Here is a 21,483-nt window from a genome sequence, read left to right on the forward strand (position 1 = left end):
GAACGCTGCAACCTCCTTGCAGCACCGACACATTGCTGTAATTAAAGTATAGATGCAGTTAGATTTAAACCTATGTAATTAGACTACGCTGTAAGTGGTTTAATACTCTAAGAATTAAATACAGGTAAGTTAGCCATGCGGACATAAGTGACCCTTATTGATCGCGTCTTGTTTAGTCCCTGACTTCTACAATTTGGTCAATGTTGTGGAAGCGCATTGGATGAGGTGTATTTGTTAGTCAATTTCTATGCTGTTTAGACTTATGTTTAACTACTTAACTATGTATATATTTCATTGTATCTATGAATAATTATAAGAGTTACGTTTCTAACCTTCTCTAGATACTGAGAAATGAAGAATTTTTCGTTTGTTTAGCATTTATTTGATAAAAGTTGATGAATAATAAAACAAATATTCCGTTAAATATTTTTTATAACATTTTAATTTAAATATCGTTTAACAAAACAGCAAACATGGCGATAGGAAACTCATACATCATGTAAAATTAATCAGTGGGCCGAGCATGAATATTTGTGAAAATCTCCTTCAATTATGTCCAAATTAGTATGAGATTTTTCAGTCTGCTTTACGCCCGATAAGCATTGCACAAATTTTGTTGATACACCAACAGAGTTTGCGATTACAAAAATCTTAACTTCTTTATATGGTTATTGTACGTCAATTGTTAATTCTATGATCGTAGTATGTTCAGTCATACATCCATTTATCTTTAAAAAGTAATTTTAACAAAAATCAACATACTTTGATTACTGTATTAATAAAAATTGGTACGGTAAAAAATTATATAATTAACGGTGTCCTTTAAAACTAACTGCAGAATTCTACTGCCGTGAGACTTGTAATAATACATATTGCTATCTCCGTTTTGTCAAAAATAATGAAAGAGATGAAAACATGTATTAATAAAAATACTATTGCAATGGAGTTCTGTGGTATATAATACATATTAATAGATTGTCATTAAAATTAAAAAAAAATATAAAAAAAAACAGATTTAGCTTTTTAAATACCTATGTGTTGCTAAAGAACTATGTGAGGTACGAGGGGAATACGTCATTCACATACGTATCTTCACCTTCTGTATCCTTTGAATCTGAATCTAGTTCAGACTTTATCGCCAAGTCATCCAACATATTGTGTGACGTAAATTTTCTAACTTCAGAATTTGGCATTAATTTATAAAATTGTTTCCTCTTTTCTTCGGCCATTATTTCTTTAGATATAGCACTAACGTCGTTTTTATCAGCTGTAGACAGAGCTCGATTTTTTGAAGCGGCTCCAGATGCAGTAGATCGTTCGGTGGATTTAGTGAATATTTTCCTTTCAGTTTTTTTGCTTCCATCATCACCTAGATCGTAATCAACCCAGCCAATTTTTGATGTTTTTGTAGGCTTACCAACGTATGCTACAATTTTAGGATTATCAAACTTATCACGAACCATATGATGGAATTTACGAGTTGTCCTCACTGTTGCTTTTGTTCGAGTTGGAAGCGTTACTTGAATATCCACGTCACTGTCTTCATTGAGTTTGATTAAATTCGGGGACACTTCTTCAATATCTGGTTTATTTTCATTGTTAAATGATTTAAAACTGTCAATATCATTTCGGTCATAATTTGGAATTCCAGGTTCAATTTTTACAGATGTGTCTGTGTCGGATTCCGCAATATTGTCTTTGAGAAAATCATATTGGATCATAGGGGTCGTGGTAACAATAGGAGCAGATGTTGTTGACATTGATTTTAATTTGGCATTCTTAAGAATGTTATTAAAATTCGATAATCTAAAACTATTACTAATTTTCTTAGAAGCTTGTAGAATTTTCTGGAAATCTTCTATTTTATCGTTACCGTCATCCGTGGTCTTTGAAAATGTGACTTGATTGTAGTCTGAACCAGAGGTATCATTAATTTCTTTGTCTAAGCTATCCAATCCATAGATGTTGTCTACATACGAAAATGTCTCAGCGGTCGCTTTTTCCGTTCGCCACGGATATGACCTTGTTGTAGAAATGTCAAGAACTTTTTTCTTAATTGGTTTTATATCAGGAGCATGTTTAATTGCATCTATTAATAAATCAATGCCATCATTTACTGAAATATAAAACACAAATATTAATATGTACGTATAGCTATAGAATTGAGATGATATTATCAAATTGAAATAAGAAGGTTATATAATAAAATATGCATCATACCGGGAGCAGCGTCCAGTGGGTAGTTTTGTTTTAGTAAGTATTCCATAATTGTTAATAAATACTCGATTGCGTCGTTGTCACCAACTGCACTCCTCTTTCTTCTATTTGTTGTTGCAGAACTTAATTTTTTAGCTAAATTTTTCAGCTTTCTCAGATTGTTAATAATGTTTTTCGTAAACGTATCGATAGCGAGACTTGCAGTGAAGTCACTGTCGTCAAATCTTTCTGGCTTTTTGACTTTCGTTTTCTTTTCCGTGTGAGTTAAATTGGATTCTAATTTTGTTAGCATATCATAAACTTTTTTTATAAACGTATTTTGCAAAACATTATAATTCACTAAAACTTTTTTAATCTTCTTAAACCGTTGTTCGGCGATCGCTGTTTTAGAATTGGATTTACCTACTTCATTTGCCTTTGTGCAGCGCAATGGTCTTTGTGGTAATCTTTGTTTATTGTTTGTCATATTTTTCTTATCAGTCAAAATGTAAATTATATCTTGCAGAATATATGAGAACTTGCCGATGGATTTGATGAAAGTTTTAATGCTATCCTTGATATAATACAGTTGAAGTTGTCTCTCCATTTTATTCTGTGTACCGTTTTTGATACAATTACTGCTTACATTTGGTTTAAAGTTTAAGTCGACAGCTTCGATTTTATTATTAATCATTTGTTGCAAAAGTTTTTTAATTATTTTGATAGTTTCCATGACTTTGTACATTTCCCCATTTAACTCATTTATCTTTATTTGCAATTTAATTTCGTCCCGAGGATAGATTCTGCATGTTACGTTTTTGACACAAAATGATTCTACTAAATTATTTTTATCGAATAATTTTAATTTATCGTTAGTTATATAAAAACCATTTTTACTTTTGAAAAAAATATTATTAAACAGGCTCCTAAGATTGCCAATGAAATCAAAATTTGATCCGATATTTCTATTTTTTGATACATTTCTTGGTCGTTTTTTGAAAACGTGCTGTAAAATTCCTTTACTATTGAGCATATTATTTATTAATGTCAAATCTTCAGTTTCACTGGATTCCTTCGTTACCTTCTCTTTGCCGAGACCGAAATCATCGAAACTGATTTTATTCTTGTCTCTTTGTAAATTAATTTGATTATAATCCAGTGTGTTGTTAACATTTTCTGAAGTCGTGAGATATTTTATATCTGTGATGTTTATGGTTTTGAATTTTTGTTTCTTATCTTTCACATCGTGCCATATTGATAAATTTAATTCATTAGAACTTGTACATAAATTGGTTCCAGTCAAGTTTTGCGATGTTTTCTTTAGAAGTTGAATGGTTTTATTGCCATAAGTGTAATTATAACTTAGATGTTTTATTTTAACTCCATCATTATTTACTAAATCGTACTTTCCTTCTGTCACTATATTATATTTGTAATATTCGTATTCATTTAAAGTTATTGGCTTCTCATTTGGTACTTTGTCTTGCGGTGATTTTAAAGTATTATTGTAATCTGTTTTAACTGTCGTCGAAGTAAAATTACCTAAAACAAATTTCACTATATAATAGTGGTAAAAAATAATTATCTTAAACTATTAGTAGTGTGCAGATGTTTTGCCGATAGCCAATAGATTTTGACGTCGTGCTTCGATGGTCAGTAAAGTTGACCAAAAAGGTTGCATAAATAGTTGGTGCAATAAATTTAGCATTGCATGTACTTTACCTTTACCTAAAACTTATAAACAATATTCACGGTCGAAATTATAAAGTTAAGTAAAAGTTTTTTTGATAATAAAATAATAAGCAACGAAAACAAATAGGTTTCAAGAAAACAATTAAATTTTAATAAATAAATTAATTCGGAGCGAGAGCAAAAAATTACAAATGCGGCTTTGTTAAATGATAATGACGGTACTAAGCAGTTAATCGTGGGACGCGGTCGGTGGTACAGGGAGGGGGCAATCGTCTGCAAATCTTTTGAACACTGCTAGAACATCTGTGTGCACAACGTTCAGAATATTCAAAACAGACTTTTAAATAAGATAATTACCTTGGTTGGTAATGTTTCTTCTTATCCGTTTCTTCCTAAGTTCTTCCTTTGTTATTTTATTGAGTGATAACTTTTTCCTAAATCTTTTCGGACTTGATTTCTTATACATATGTGGACTAACGTATGTTGTTTGATGTTGATAGTTATTTTTAATATCATGTTGCGGCATTGATCGTTTATGAATAACTTTATGTTTTGTTGAATTTGTGAAATTTCTTTCGGTCTTATTAATTATTTTGTGAACTGCTGCCATCGCTCTCTGGACTACTTTGTGGCTATATCTGGCGTTAATATTGTTCTCATTTATAATCTTTTTTATTCTGACACCTTGTATATCTTTAGACTTTCGTTCCACAAGATCCTTTTGGAATATAACTACGTTATCGTCATGTTTTGGTGAAAATGGATATTGATATGTTGTTGAAAACTCTTGGCGCCACGACTTCACATTATTATGATTTACGTCCATTTTTCTCGCCAGTTTGTGCATTTTAGTCGTATTGATTTTATTTTGATTGTCCAAATTAGAGTGTATTTCCACTGGTGTTCGTTTGATAGTCTTATTGTTGTTTTGATAATGTTTTTTCAGTTTTCCTGTAATTAAAATAAAGTCATTGCAATTTTTTTTTTTAGTTTTGAAATTAATGCAATGAATACTAATTTATGATCCGTTTAACCATAGAAAAAAATTAAAATTTCTTACTGTCGGAGCAGAAACTCAAAATGTGACAGTTCCAGAGGCCGGATCTCTCGCAGTCACAGACTGTGCAGCCGAGACACCAGTCATCTGAAAGCAATAGACACCGCGATCTCTCTTATCTATATATATATAAAAGAAAGTCGTGTTAGTTACACTATTTATAACTCAAGAACGGGTGAATCGATTTGACTGAAAATTGGTGGGCAGGTAGCTTAGAACCAGGAAACGGACATAGGATAATTTTACCCCGTTTTCTATTTTTTATTCCGCGTGGACGGAGTCGCGGGTAAAAGCTAGTAGATAATAAAACTATAAACTACAATCACAAACTAAAGGTATACTACTATGGAAGCTAAAATCGGATTAAGTCTCTAAATTATAAAGTTGTCTATTATAAAAGAGTTTACTTCCAAATACTGATGAGGCATTTCTACAGCCTGTAATTGGATTTGAAAAAATTTTAGTTGGTCCTTCGCAAGCCGGAACTTACCAGGCGGGCAGTCGTCACTAAGCGTGGTGCCGAGTGGCTTGCAGCTGTGCGAAGTCTTTTTACTGAAAACTAAACATAATACACTGCAACACATATACGTTCTGCCATAAAAATCAATTGTTGAATTATTATTTATTTATTGTTTTGTTTGTTAATCTACGACAATAATGTCTTGTGATAATTTAACAATTAAAAACTATTTGAGTAAAAAATATTCTTACAGTTTTTTACTGCATATTTTACCCCAAAATTTGCATCTGGACTTCTCCGATTTCTCCCGGCGCTGTAAATAAAAATTTTCAGGTCTTAGTAAATTGTTGTCATCATTGCCATAGTAAAGTACAGAGGCTGCAAAGAATATTTATAAAGACCACTGTCGATTGAAAACCTCAGTACATTCTAGATACAAAGGAAGTGCATTGTCTACAGTATGGTATTTAAACAGGAAAGGCAATAAAAAAGATGAACAAACAAATGCCGGTAGTTTGCAAATTACTCGTATCAAGTATCAATCAACATACTTCATAACGAAAAGTGATCATTGGTAAAGACTAATAAACCAATTCACAAATATCTGAATTCATAAAACAATAGCTATCAATAATAAATACTAAACAACAAAAATCAACAAACCTTTTGTTCATTCTCCTAGAAATCTTGGTATGACATTGATATTTCGGTCTTAGCCAGCAAACAGCTGTATTATTTTTACAGAAACAAAGCCGACAGACGCCTGAATCCACTTCATTTGAAGACAAATCCTCTTCGTAGTAATACCTATCGTCAGGGCATTTCTCCGTAATATTGACTGAATACGTAGCATCTGTTTGAAAATCTGTGAAATCAAAACAAAATCATATGAAAGCTTTCATTTTTGAATCGTAACTTACTTAGTTAATAAAAAACACTATCTATTATTACCACCACGTTGACACACCTATTTTAGCTTTTAGTAAACTTTCGCCAAAGAAGATAAATATTATAAAGTTACAATATAGGATAGAAATTAAACGTGAATTTAAACATTCAGCTTTTGAAATGCAACATTTTCTACACACGAGTAAAAAATACTTTTAATAACATCATAAATACAATTTGGATAAAATTTAAAATTACTAGAAGCATATTAAATAAAACCAAAGAAAAAATAAAAAATAATAAACAAGCTTTAATCTGAAAAGACCTAAACTGGTCTTTTAATTCTTTTCAAAAGTCATTTTTAACTTAAAAACGATCGTAAGCTATTGTTATTGTCAGAAGTCTTAACATGTGACGTTCTTTAATTAACATTGCTCACCAATATGAAAAAAGCTGGTCAGTGAACTAGAAGACAGAGGGAGACTTATGTATGAGACATAAGGATCTTATAAAGAACGAGGGGAAGAATATGAAATAAAGAAGTAACTGAGAAGAAAAAGAGAGAGGACTAACTCACCATGAGCGATCACGTTATGCAAGATTAACAGCAGCAACAGCATTCTCAGGAGGCGGCCGGCGACGCATTACGCGACGCGAAACAATGCCGCCAACATCACACGGCACTTGTTTGTAAACATCTCCGTAATACACATTCCATACACAGAGCTGGATCGAAAACATCAAAATGTCTAACCAATTTTAAATACACATATTGAAAGATAAGACAAGGACTAGCAAGTGTAGCCTTTATCCTAAGTAAAAAGCATATTTCTACTTTCGGTGTATCAAGTTAAACCTTATTTACAGAATTTTTTTATTAACCATCATAGACCCAAAATTGGATCCTTGAAGAACACCCAATTATTTGTCTAAAACATCTTTAGAAAGTATACAAAACATACCTTACAGTTTAATGCGTAGAATGCTTTAGAGAAGTCAGTAACTTTCTGGTTTTATCCGGTTACAGCTTCCATTATTTTCAGTAGACCTATATCTTTTTGATTTACCGTCGACCCAAGTCCGTTCCATTCAAAAACTTACGTTTGCATAAACACACCTAGTTGTTGCGAAATTCGATCTCCCATTGTTGTCGCGTCACGTCGTCGCAATGTACCGTCTGGCGGTCTTCCTGCTGATGAGCATACAAGGTGAGACTTCCTTTGCTATCCGTAACCTCACCTGTAGCGTAGACCTAACTCGTTATAAATTGTGACGTCACAAGATCGTAGTCGACACGTGGCCATGTTTTGATACTTATTTAAATATAATTTAAAAATAAGGATATTTATCTATAGTTCTTTTCTATGCACCTTAAACAATTTCCTTAGTATATGATCTTTTCCCGACTTCAAATCATAAATCAATGCACCCCCCAATCAATGCATACAAATTTATAACGCCATGAATGATGAAATTAGTCAACTTTTAACACAGAACTTTTTAGGAATACGTGTTAGTGTTAACTGATTATTTTCGTTTAGTACTAAACAACCTTCTTAGCACTGAGCTCTTAAAAGTCGCTTAAAAGTCTCTCGTTCTTGTTGGAATATTAAAAAAACTTTACAGACAATACAAGAGATGGGAACGAACTTGGCCCTGCTCTTTACAATGCCTCCTTTTTTTTTTTTTTTTTCGTGGGGAAATGCCTAACGCATACTTATCTGTCTGGGGAAAACAGACAAGTTATGTCGGGTCTGCACCGACTAAAACCCCACGGTCGCCGCCAACAGCGATAGCGAGGGGACACGGGATCTCCATACGGAACGCAACCGCAGCCCCTCCTCGCTTTGCTACACGACTAGCCCAACTCCTTACAAATTCGCGCGAATTTTCGCTACCTTTATGGTCCATCTCAAGGCTGCGTTAATAGTGTTCAGGGTCCCCACCCTATACACCTGCAACCCGTAACCCATTTTAGTTTGCAACCACAATGACGATTGTTCAGCACCTAGTCAAGGTCGTTCATGTCGAGGTTCTGGAGCCTCGCCGCACAATGCCTCCTAGTGCTGATTCCTGATTAACTTCGTTTATTACTCATTTTTCTCAAACAAACAGTAGGGTAATGTTTTAAGGTTTAATATGTGAGGCCATTAATTTAACCGGATCGACCGATTTTAAAAAGTAAAGTTGAGATTTGATACGTATTCTCTAGACTCTAGACAGTCATGTCAAAGATAAAGCCCGCGATCGCAATGTGTCACAGAAAGAAGAATCATGTTTTTTAGAGCTTTTAGACTTCATTTAATTTTAATTTAATAAATTATTTATTTATAATTCAGTTTTTTTTCAATCTGGATCACCTACGAATTCAAAATTTAATATATGGCCCTCTGCAAAATTGAGTTTGACACCCAATTTTATACCAAATAAACCAGACTGACTAAACCGACAAAGGTCTAGAGCAGTGATTCTCAACCTTTTTTTTGTTGCGGCACATATTTAACGATTTCAAAATTTGGCGGCACACAAAAGTGCCGCGGCACAGTGGTTGAGAATCACTGGTCTAGAGTCTAGACTCTCATCGGGATAGAGTCAGTCTGGTTTATTGAGTATAAAATTAACCATTCCATGTAATATTACTACTTATGACATTTGGTAACACCCCACATTTCGTATTCAGTAAAACCATTTGGTCTACAGAATGACCGAAGAAAAAAATGCGTTTGGTTTTAATATTTTTCATTGACGTCTTTGTAAAATAATTTCGTAAAACGAATCTTGATTTCAGGTACAACAACACAAAATGAGGAGATTTTCCGTTATCCAGAAACTGGGCCATTGTTTTATCGCAAAACGACTCCGTATCAATGCACAATATGCGACGCCTACGACTGCCTTAAGATGGACGACGCGAAATGCGAATACTACAGGGCGATCAACAGAATGCTGCAAGTTGAGTGTCAAGATAAAGTGATCACCAATCCCGCGATAAAAGCTGAAGTAGACGAGTTGCTTTTCGATTTAACTATAAAAGGTTTGTTGAAATATTGCCGTGACTAATGCTCAATCACCACATCAACCTTCTTCAAATAGATGTCCACGGCTGAATACACTCCTTTCCTAAAATTAGACACAAAGGTCTATTCAATATTCTCAACCTTCAGGGAACAGCTACGATCAAATCTTCAATCATAATTCATTCATGTCCAATGTACCTTACGTATATCATATTTTCTACGTTGGACTGAATTTGTAAAAAAAAAAATGAAAAAGAAATATTTACGTTAGCTTTCTCAGTTCTCATTCTTTTAATTTACTTTTCACTAAACAAATATCGTATAATAGAATATGTCGTATTACAATTTATATGTAATTTACACACAACTTTATTCAGTGGCCAAGCCGCAGCATAACATTTAATTGTTTCTTCAAACAATGGAATATTTCACGAATAAGTAAACTCAGATTGGTACTCAGAATTACGTAATTATTTCAAATAGATTATTAGGATTTAGCTCCTAATAAATAATGTTATCAGAAAGATATAAATTACACAGAGGTTAACAATAACTCGAGCGGTGAAATACCAAGACCACAGAGCACACATGCGTGAAATGGAAGTCATTCAAGTGAAGTGTGCTTGCCGGAGGCCTAATTTTAATCCATTTCACCTTCCCACCCTTTTCTTTCAAGGAAGTGATGGAAAGGGAAGGTAACTGGCTTAGGAGGGGACGCGTAAGATGGAGAAGTATCCTCTTTCTGTGAGTTCCCTCTTATGTCGCAAATGCAAATTTGCCGCTTGTACGTTTGCCACCTTTTGCTATAAAGAAAAATAAAAGTAAATTATGTTTTCAGAATCGCGCGCGACCCGCCAATGCCTACCAGACATATCCAGCTACACAAATTGCAACAAACGTGAGTGTACTACCTACTTTCCACACTATTATTTTATGTCAAATACAAAGAACACTCAGGAACCATGTTTGCGTACCGAATCACTGGTTAACTAACCTTCACCCTTCATCCTGATTCCGTTGAGGGGCAAAAAGAATCGACAGTGAGCCGTCAAATCCATCTATCCTGGATTCTTCTGTGTTATAACTGTTTTATGTTTTATTTTTATAAACATATTGGCGTCGCTGGCTCAGGGGTTAAGCACTTGACTTGCAATCTGCAGGTCCTGGGTTCGAATCCCTCCATGTACCAATGTGTTTTTCGATTTTCGATTTACATATGTACATTTATCCGACGTTTTTACGGTGAAGGAAAACATCGTGATGCAACCTGCACATATCTGAGAAGAAATTCAATGATATGTGTGAAGTCAACCAACCCGCACTTGGCCAGCGTGGCTGACTACTATGGCCTAGTCACCCCCTAACTTGGGGTAGGCTCCAAGCTCCACGGTGGGGACGTATAGTGCGCTGATGATGAAACATAAACGTCAAACTGAAGTGATTAGTTCTTCGAACGCACCAACCTTAGACAGACTACAACAAACTATAACCAGATCATAAGAAATTCGTCACCCTAAGACCTTTAACGTTAAACATTCATTAGTAGTTGTAGTTGAGTGGCAACTGGTTACCTTTAATAATAAAATTAATCATTCACATTTCTTTAATCTAGTCTATTCTCTTTAAGATAATCTGTGTCTGGGCTGCACGCGGTGCTCGTGCTCCGCGGCAGGCAACTGGGAGTGCAGGAGATGGCAGCAGTGCCGGCAGCAGTCTCCCCTGGAAGTAGACCACCATCTGCTAGTCGAACTCATGGAGTACATTGACGACTGTAAGTTCTACCAAACATTTAATATCTTACAGTTATGAAAATAACAGGCGCTGGGTCCATTTAGAAGATTGGAAAACCGGTGGAAAATCATATATTCATTTTGCTACTTTTTCAAGTAACACAAAACAAAAGAAGAAATATTCATGAACTAGAACTAATACACAATAATGTGATAATGAAAAAACCAAGCATCTGACAAAACTGATTGGATACTTTATTACAATTTTAATATTTATTTGATGTGCTTTGCAGCCTCGAGGAGCGTCAGAACTAAAACAAAGCGTTCGATTCACACAAATGTGTCGCCGATAGGAACTGAGAAAGAAGAAAATTTTACATCACAAGAAATATCTTCATTAATAAATGGAGTTAACAACACGTCTGAAAACAAACAAGCTGGGATAGACAATGTTTTAAATACAGCTGATATGGAAATGGATGCAGTCACCGAAATTTTTGAATTAATGAGTAAGTTTGTAATCTTATTTACTTAGTAAAAGTAAATGAACTTTAAAATCTAAGTTTATTTCTTGCTATTTTAAAATTTCAGATGCCACCGAGAAAAATGAATCGATTGACCAAACCGATTTGGACTTCGATGACTTGTTCCCAGAGTATTATAATATAAGCATAGGAGACGCCGCTAAACTGCTACTACCAATGCTGAAAAATCATACTGAAGACATACTGGATACAGATTACATCGAGATCCCTGACGAAAATGCCACGGAATTGGATAAAGGAAACATTGAGAAGATATTAGGTAAACTTTAATAAATCAAAAAAAACAAGAAATTAATATAAAGTCAAATATAACGTGGAAAGAAAAATTATGATTTGGATTATAATTATTGGTGTTCATTTTTTCCAGATTTTAGCAATCTAGACGCGAATGGAAAAAAAACTCCTGCAATGCGTGAAGCTTATGATCTATTTGAAAGGCAATCGGTGCGTGTTGTCAAAAGACAAATTATAAACACAACAAGAAGTTTACGCAATCAAGTATTATTAAATAATTCTAAACGATCTATACAAGATCTCACAGACAATGTTCTTCATCCACTTTTAGCATTTATTAATACAAAACGCAATGAACTAAAAGAATTAGAAAACATGAGAGATTATTTGCAAGAATATATTAGAATGTACATAAGAAACGAAACGTTTTTAAAAATTAATAAGACTCTACTAGAAAACTTGACAAATACTTATGTAGCTTTTTACAAAATGGAGATATTACCAGAAATTCAAAAGACTTCGGTTCAAAATAAACTTTTAAGTTTGGATGACTACGAATCTAAATTAGAAAGGGACATTTACGAAGTAATCAGAGATATCATTGGTATACAAGAACACTCCAATTACAAAGACCTACCTGAAAACTTAAACATATTAATTCAAGCTATGAAATATTATATACATAAACAAGGAAAGGTACATGTCATGAGGGAATTTCAAAGAATCACTGAAAATAATATGAATATGTACAAGAAATTTATCGAGTTAAATTCTAATGAATTTGCCGTGTCTTCAGCTCCTAGTATAATAAAACAAATACTCATTGTGATTGATAAGGAAATGCCTCGGTCCAATGCTTTAGCACCTTTGTCTACAGGAGCCAAGAAAATATTGAATCGTTTAGTAAATTACGATTTTGGTGAAAAGTACAATTTAAAAAATCGAAGCATACTCAAGCCTCAGTACAATATGGCAAATGACTTGAAAGATGTTGGAATCAAATGGTATAAGATGACGAGAGGCATTGCCTCCAGTCACCTCTCGGATCGTCTCTACAGCATGAAGCTGCTGCATTTGGAAATATCAAAAGATATAGCCAAAATTAATGATGCTTTAACTTTTATACAAAATTCACAGACAAGACGTTTTATGTTATTCGATAAAGACACCAGCGAACGCTATGCCTCAAGAATCGGAGAGGACATAAAAATCGTATATGTTAAACTTCAAGAAATTTTAAAACAACAAAATGAGGACAATGTAAAAAAGATTATGCCCATAACTGTTACAACACGAAAACAGAAATCGAAAAAGAAATCTTTCTTACAACAAGTGAAAAAAATACTAAAACAGTCGAAGAAAGACTTCGTTAAGGTTTTCAGAAGTAATGTCAAAGATGATTTGTCAGAACAAATTCAAAATATTAAGCGGCAAAAGGATACAAAAGGAAAATTAAACAGAATCAAAAGATCAAGTACTGCATTCAACAAGTCAATAAGACGGATCAAAAATATAATACCTGATTATTTAAAAAGGAAATTTAATGGCGCTAAAAACTTTAAAACTGTAACGAAAAAACTGTAACTGTTGTATGTTTCGACTTTTCTGTAATTAGGAGACTAAGGAGCAGTGACATCTCGAACATCAGAGGAATTAGAATTACTAAAATAAGAAATTAACTTCAATGATTTAAAAAAAAAAACAAATATTTACTTAGTATTTTTTAATATATCATAAAAAAAATATTTACAAATTAAGCTTGTGAAAAACTGGCTTCAAAAATTCATTTCTTTCAATGCATTTAATTGTTTTAACAAACCTTCCGATGCCACGAATTTTACGTCGTTTCTTGAATTTTTCACGTTGACTTGCGGCAGTGGAAAAATGGCATCCTTATCGATATTGACATGCTGCGAAGATGAACCTGGTGACATATTTTATATTATAAAATGTTTTCTGCTTACTCTAATAATTTAAAGATATTAATTAGTACACTAAATCAAATTTTACATTACCTTTGGAGAAATTCTTCGAACTAAATTCATTTGTATCGGTTACAGTATTAGTAATAAAAACTGAAAATAATTCTTTTGCTAAACCATAATTTCCAGTTTCCAATTGATTCCTTATCCTTTTTGCTAAATTATAATTGATATCAGGGTGTGATTTAATTCCTTTGGCTTCTTTAATTCGTATGTACAATTCAATACGATTCTTTATTAATTGACTTATTATTTGATCTCTCGTTAATTTAAAAACATTAGAATTGTTTATATCAACTTCTTGGAATTTCATTGTTTTATCATTCAGCGATTGACGACTGACATCTCTAGTATCAACAGTATATGAAAGAAATTTAGGTTTATCTATAAATCTATTATTTGTGAAGACTTTTCCTTGATTGTATTCAACTTTTTGTTCATCGTATTGACCGTGTGTTGGAGTCTCTAATACATTATAATCAGGATTACGCATTGCTTGCTTGTAAAAAGTATCCACTCTAAAATTACTAAGATCTTCGCGTTGTAATTTTTTCTTATAAGACTTTAATTTATCTGATATTCTTTTATTTAAGTTAATACTTCTTACTGCGCTATCAATAAATTTCTTAATTACAAATTCCTCGTCTGCTGGCAGTTCAATATAACTTTTGATAAATGATTTAATATTTTCCAAAGCATTTACGATTTGTAAAACACTAGCTTGAATAACTTTTAACAATATTAAATGACTAGAAACTGGTACGTTTGCTAAGTTTGCGTATTCTTTATATGAATTTGATGACATATCAACGTTGTCGATTATTTTTTTAATTTCGTGAAAAGATTTATGTCCGCTGTTAAAATTTCGTCGTGAATCTTTGCTTCGTTTATTTAAATTTTTAATAACTCTCTCCCATACTTTTGTAGATCCGGGCAAAATAGTGTATTCCTTTCTACGTGAGACAGAACCACCAATAAGGTTATTACGTAATGATTCAAATATTAGACTTATGTTACTTAAATTTGAACCTTTAGGTACTCCAGTTATTTCTTTAGCTTCACTTTTTGCTGCATCAAATAAATTATATAGACATGGCAAAATATTAACAATATCTTTATTCTCCTTTAAGAAATTTCCACTTTGATTTTGCAACTCCTTAAGATCGTTGAAAATCGCACTTATGTGAGCTTTTAATTTGTTTTTTGTTGAATTGAACTTTTCGTCTTTATTTTTGTCATTGTTCGTTTGAAAATAGGCCTCAGTAGTTATATTTTTTATTTCTTTCTCCTTTTTTCTTGTATTTGAATTAGAAGAGGGCGATATTAATTCAACGATATCATCCATAGACTTTACGTTTAAAAGTTTTGATATATTATCGTATGTATCTCCTTTAATGCTTGGCAAAACGCTTGCATCTTTTGATATCCCTTTAAAAGCACAATTAGGATTCATTTTAAAGATATTAAGATAATCTATTACTAATTTGTCCTTAGACGTTAAATTTAAATGATCACTATTGATCCCCATAATTTGTTTCAATTCTTTTTTAATGTCATCTGAGTTACCGAACAAATTCATATGTCTTACTTTTGTCATAAACTTCTTAGCTTTTTTACTCTTTTTAGGTAAAAGAAGTTTGGTTATTTTTTCTAAAATGTTGCCAAATACATTAAATGATTTACTTTCATCTTTACTTAACATTAAATCAATATCTTGTGTGTTATTTTCATTCTGTATTCCGTTTCGCAACATATTTAGTTTAAATTCTACATTTTCAAATTTCCTAACTAAATTTAATACACTTTGTATTTTTGATATTGCCTCTACAGTACCATTTACTGAAGGATTATTAGCATGCTGATGTTTAGAATCGTTGCTGTTTTTACAGTTTGTATGCATTTCTATAACATCTTCATGGTTGCCATTACTTGAATTACCAAGAATACTCTCTGACGAAGCTAAAGTTTCGCATAGTGAAACATTTTTCAATTTTCTATCCTTATCTAATGCTTTTGAAAGTCTTTCTAAAGCATTCTTTATGAATAATTCTTGTCTCATTGTAAGTGGTTCTTTAAATAATTCTAATAAATCAGCTAGTTTTTCATGCTTCAATACTTCGGTTTCCATTGATTCGACACTTGATTCTTTTTCAATCTTCCACAATTTGCTCAATAAATCACCAGCAATGAATGCCATTGCAGTCAAAGTGTCATTTTCTGGTGTAAAAGTTATATTTGAAACAGGAGTCATATCCTTATTACCAATTATTTCAGATCCTTTCTTGAGTTCATTAACAACTATTTGAGACAAGTCTTTGTCTTTGGTTTGTTGTGAGTGGTTCCCTATCACTTCACCTATTTTACTTGGGTTCAAGATTTTTATTTTTTCTTCATTCCGAACTAAGGAATCTATTTTATTATCAACAATGTGGTGATCAAATTCTTTTGGTTGATGAAAATCTATATGCAAATCACTGATTCCAGTAATATTTTTGGTATTCATAACACTGGTCCTTCTTGAAATTTTCGGCACTTTCACACCATTAAACTGTTTCGCCTCAATTGTACCTGATTCATTAGTATTCTTCAAAGTGTCTGAAAACATTTATTGTTATTCAAAATCTTGTTATAAAACAAATAATAGTATTGTTATGTAATTGAAATATTTTTTTAAAGTACCTTCATTTATTTCATCAACGATGTTATAAAACTTAACAGTTCCATTGGCATTATTAGTGCTTGTATTCTGACTCACGGATCTCTTCACTATTGGTGCCATGTGTTGCCCTTCGTCTAAATCTTCATAGCTTCCTGTACAGACAGAAATATAGTCAATTCTATTACCATATAAGAACACAGAACATTTGAGATTCTTACCTTGACATAGACTACGTACAATCATTTAAATAGAAAGTTAAAAATTAAGCATTTGATATAGTGTGCTTAGCGGTAACAAATGTGCTTTAGTGATTTATTTATTTAAAAAGGAACAAGTGGAAAATAGTGCGTTAAGGTACAGCGATCAAATAACCTGAAATAATAGAATAAAGTTAAAAAAAAAACAAAGTATATGAATATAATAAGTAAAAACTTCCAATGATTACATTATTAACTTACCTAACAAACGACTTTCCTCAGGCTGAATTTCTGGATCTATCGGTTCAGCTTTAGTTTCCATGTTAGAAAGTTCTGGAAGATTAGTAACACTAGATGAATTATACTTTTTGATCGTTTAGTTTATAGGTTCTCATTTTTAGGGTAGACTAAACAAAATGTTACATTAACTGGTTGGTTTATAACTTCTTCCAACTTCTTGTGTCACTTACCATTGAACAAGACATCATAGGCGTTGCTAATGGTATCCGCATTGACTACATCCTCGTCTCCCGACCCTGGGCACTCTTGCACCAACTGGCACTGCCATTGCCCTTCCGCTGAACACGAGCATTTAGTACAGCCAGTGCACACGTTGGCTGCAAATGTTTTTTTTTTTATATTTTTGCCTCACTCGTAAACAAATCGAATGATACTTGTGCCAGGTCGTTTTTTTTAATTTTTAAAATAAATATAATTTCAATTGTAACCTGAAGTCTAAACGACCATACCAATTTTCAATAGTAGTGTATAATTTGTTCCAATTTATTTCCCGGAGGCTCATGGTACTACCGTTAGTAGGGTTTATTATTTTGAGCAATGGTTTTACATTAAGTCTATCTTACTAATATAATAAATGCGAAAGTATATATAAATGGATGGATGTTTCTTAGAAGGTATCTCCGGAACGGCTCAACAAATCTTAATAAAATTTGGCACAGATGTAGAACATAGTCTGGAAGAACATATAGGCTACAGATATTAAATTATAAAATATTATAAAATCAACCCTCCTTCTTTCATTCGTGGTCGTATCCTGTACTTTAAAATAAATAGTTACTATTTAAGATAGTTTACTTACCTTCAGAACAATCTGTATACTCTGACAAGAATGGTACGCATTCGGTTTCCTCATCTCCCACTGAAATGGCAACATTAATCATTATATTTAAGTGATTTGCTTTATCAGTTATTGTTAAATTTTATGAAGCAGTCAAACAATTTTCATAAAATCATACATCTGAAAAAAAAAATTAGGGTTTTTCATAATTTTTTTTTTTGCTTACCTTTTTAATTACGACTGAAATAATTGGTCTAAAACTTTGTTCGTTTTATAATTATGATTGATTATTTAAAAATTATAAAAAATTGTTATCATAGTGAAAAGAAGATTAATATGAATTATGAATTCTTGCTATCCTATTGATTACTATTACTAAATTCATTACCTGAATATGATAAATAACCTCATCGTTGTGAAACAAGTAGGTCAAGACTTTGAATTGAAAGCGAGTACTCCGTGTGGTCATGTAAACATAATATTTAAAGAAGAGACGAAAAAGTGCACACACAAATAGTGAAAAAAAACTTTAAAAAATGTGTCGTGGTTGGTGCAACTGATAGAAATTTCTTAAACTGTGCTTTGTGCTATTGATACATAAAAATGTGCTTCAGGGTGCGATATCTTCTAAATATTCAATATCTAATATTTCACTACACCGTTCACAACAATCAAATAAACACATCACATATTAAAATGTAACAAATAATTTTATTATCAAAACACCCATTTTTACAAAAGTAACAAAAAAATTCAAACACGCAACATATAACAATATCACATGAAATATTCAATATCACTTCACAATTAACATTTTACACAAATATTCGTTGAACACAAAACTCTTAGTCAACACAGAATTCTTTTCTTTCTCGTCAAAAGACAAGTCTGCTGACAATATAACTTCAAACTTTCGTGGTTTTTACAAATATAATGTTCGTAAGAAACGGGATTCTTACCACGATTAGGCTGTTTGAGCTCCCGATATTTCGGCACAGTTGCATGCGCCATGTTCACGGGTTGACTGATGTTGTGCGGTAGTGTAAAAAATGTTAAAGGTAGCCGTATCGGTCTACCTTCTTTCTGATTCGGCGACCACTACCACTGTCCGCGTTCTCACTGCACATTAAGTCCGCACTCGATGTTATTTTTGTTTGTCGACAAACTACACTCACTGTGTCCACATTTGTGCGCGTACTCGAAGTCGGTTGCTGTCCAGTCTTGTTGTAATACTGGATCACTGGATTCCAGGCACTCGACAATTTAAACCCATCTTCGCGATTGAAATTTTTGCATTTAGCAATTTCAATCGCTTCTCTTACCAATCTTGGTATGTAGTGGCGTTCTGTCGATAGTACCTGGGGACTATGAAGTTCAATCCAGTGATTGGTGGAGGGGTCCAAAAGGTGTTCAGCTATTGCCGACTTCTGAGGATCGTTGTTTTTAATCGTGGTAAGAATCCCGTTTCTTACGAACATTATATAAGTCTGCTGACAGTTTGTCTTCATATCATTTATCATTGTTGACAACAAAATCTACATAATCTCCAGCAGGACTGCCAGCTAATATGTTCTCTCTGGGCACCTTCCTCTGCAGCAGGCGTAGCTTCCTCCTTACACCGTCATGCAGTATTCTCCGATGACCATTGGGATGTCCACAGCACAACGAGTCGCCTCCTGCAAGCACCAATCTTTTGTGTACAAGTCGAAAACATAAACGCATCTAATATCCAATAAATAATCAGGAATCATAAATTTGAAAATCTTTAAATCCAATTCGTTTAATTTCTCTAGATTGGTAGCAGAAGACGACACGTTGTACTTAAAAATAACACAGAAAAAAAAGATAAATCTTGATATCATAAACCAGATAGCAGTGAATAAATAAAGGCTAGAGTAAAAACCACGCACGATATTCCCCTTAAATTCATACCCTTATCTAGTAATTCCATTATTCCGTCGTCCATAGTTCTCCTAATACGATACGATAGTTGTCTGAAGTAGGCAGGTCTGTCTTCTTTAAACAAGTATCTATATCTATCCCTAGCGTAATTAGGTCTTCTCATCATTCGATAGTAGTCGCAGAACCATGGGTTCCTAACGATGCAGGCTGGTTCCGAACCGGATGTGTGGCAGACGCAGAAGTAGCAGATGTTCCTGGTACCGTAGTCCAGCTGGGACACGACTCTCATTTGTTTAGCGATCGTCGAGTTATTCGCATTCTCATTATTAGTGTAGTAAGACATTCCTCGTAAACAAAGACTCGACGCCGAGTACGGGATTTCGTCTTTATGCCAAAGGTAATCTGTGATTTACAATCAAAATCGGAACTTTAATATTAAAGACATTATAACTAGTAACCGAACGAGAATTTATTGTTAACTATTAATTCACTAATCAGTATTTGTCAATATACATAGCGGCCGAATAAATCAATAACTAAAAGAGACTAAAATTACAATAATCGATAATACAATTGTACGAAGCATGAAATATGTAAATGTCAAGATATCTAAGCAATGCTAAGTTTTCTATCAGCTGCCCCAACCCCTTTTGAAGTCACAAACCTCTTCTAATCCGGTAAGAAAGTGACCTCTCATGATCGAATGGTATATTTTTATTAAAACTGTCATTGATCATTGTCATCCTCATACATTCGTTGACGTTCATAGCGGGTCTTTTGCTGCAGTATTCGTCTTTGCCTTCTACAGAGCAGACGCATATTTTACAGCTGTCGTCTTTCGGTGGAAATTTCATGTGAACTCGTCTCGTATCAGTTGCTATTTCACCATCATCTTCCTCTGTTCCATCATCATCATCAAAACTTTTATCTGATACTGACTCTATCTTTAATATCGTCCGACCGGGTGCACATTTGAGATTCAATGCATCTAATTCTTCCGGTGTCTTCGGACTAATTCTATTGTATAAAAAATCTACAATAATTGTATTACTCATTTACTTTTCAACAAGTGACTGAAAGATTTATTAGAAAGAAACTATCTCATTTCTTAACTCTTAATAGTTTTGGCTTTTCCTTGATTATAATTTTGTTTGATCTACCCATTGTTTATGATCTTCCAATATCGTCGAAATATCACCACCAGTAAAATCAATATTTGTACTTATGCTGTTAAATTGTGACCCAAACATGGTTAAAACCTTGATGTCTATTCTTAATGAAATGGTAACTGCTACATCAATTCTAAATATGGATCAAGTAACTGTTGCCATCTTTAAATTAACCTTTTTTTATATTCTTCTAGAAGTAAACTTTATTATTCAGTAGAAAGTGCGACTTACCAGCATGTCCAGGTGTGGGCAGCAGAGCGAGTAGGCAGATGAAAATTATCACAAATTTCACGTCCATTGTACAATGCGACGTCACTGCAGTTGTTTGATGTGTGGTTCGGAGCTCGCTTTATATGACTTTTAGTCATTACAATACGTAATTCATTGTTGTAAAGCGGACGGGGACGTATTTGAAAGTAATTTAATTAATAACATCTTTAATATTCGTTAATATATTACTTAATCAATTTATGTATTGGAGTAATTAATTTAAAGCTCGTTAATGTTAATGTTAAAAAAGACTGGAATAAATAATCCTAGATCAAAATTAAGTGGAAGTTGGAGAACAGAAATCCTTAACTTCTGCCTAAATATCACTTGTATAAACGTATAAATGTGAATTTCATTATTAGCATACTTATAACTTTATTTAATTAACCATTTATAAAAGTTATAAA

At 33.0% G+C, this 21,483-nt stretch overlaps 4 protein-coding genes across 4 annotated transcripts; 1 reads left to right on the forward strand and 3 right to left on the reverse strand.

The window, feature by feature from the left end:
- Positions 1 to 1,016: 1,016 nt before the first annotated feature.
- LOC106716420 lies at positions 1,017 to 6,923 on the reverse strand. Its single transcript, XM_045684333.1, has 9 exons — positions 6,871 to 6,923; positions 5,988 to 6,270; positions 5,657 to 5,718; positions 5,436 to 5,504; positions 4,949 to 5,032; positions 4,246 to 4,839; positions 3,113 to 3,738; positions 2,221 to 3,067; positions 1,017 to 2,116 (listed from the first exon to the last, which is right to left on the reverse strand). Exons 1-9 carry the CDS (start codon positions 6,911 to 6,913, stop codon positions 1,050 to 1,052), a joined length of 3,675 nt encoding a protein of 1,224 aa, XP_045540289.1. The 5' UTR covers positions 6,914 to 6,923; the 3' UTR covers positions 1,017 to 1,049.
- Positions 6,924 to 7,461: 538 nt separating this feature from the next.
- Positions 7,462 to 13,498, forward strand: LOC106716439. The gene is made up of 7 exons (XM_045684334.1): positions 7,462 to 7,501; positions 9,082 to 9,327; positions 10,149 to 10,208; positions 10,938 to 11,081; positions 11,334 to 11,549; positions 11,632 to 11,844; positions 11,953 to 13,498. The coding sequence occupies exons 1-7, from the start codon at positions 7,462 to 7,464 to the stop codon at positions 13,401 to 13,403; spliced, it is 2,370 nt and encodes a 789-aa protein (XP_045540290.1). The 3' UTR covers positions 13,404 to 13,498.
- Positions 13,499 to 13,594: 96 nt separating this feature from the next.
- On the reverse strand, positions 13,595 to 15,371 carry LOC123722485. The gene is made up of 2 exons (XM_045684335.1): positions 13,835 to 15,371; positions 13,595 to 13,743 (listed from the first exon to the last, which is right to left on the reverse strand). Exons 1-2 carry the CDS (start codon positions 15,327 to 15,329, stop codon positions 13,595 to 13,597), a joined length of 1,644 nt encoding a protein of 547 aa, XP_045540291.1. The 5' UTR covers positions 15,330 to 15,371.
- Positions 15,372 to 15,442: 71 nt separating this feature from the next.
- On the reverse strand, positions 15,443 to 21,150 carry LOC106716418. The gene is made up of 8 exons (XM_045684336.1): positions 21,038 to 21,150; positions 20,302 to 20,670; positions 17,757 to 17,816; positions 17,128 to 17,274; positions 16,919 to 16,990; positions 16,481 to 16,612; positions 15,603 to 16,396; positions 15,443 to 15,451 (listed from the first exon to the last, which is right to left on the reverse strand). The coding sequence occupies exons 1-8, from the start codon at positions 21,102 to 21,104 to the stop codon at positions 15,443 to 15,445; spliced, it is 1,650 nt and encodes a 549-aa protein (XP_045540292.1). The 5' UTR covers positions 21,105 to 21,150.
- Between the last annotated feature and the right edge of the window lie 333 nt (positions 21,151 to 21,483).

Source organism: Papilio machaon, chromosome 26 (assembly GCF_912999745.1).
Source record: "Papilio machaon chromosome 26, ilPapMach1.1, whole genome shotgun sequence".
Lineage (NCBI taxonomy): Eukaryota > Metazoa > Arthropoda > Insecta > Lepidoptera > Papilionidae > Papilio > Papilio machaon.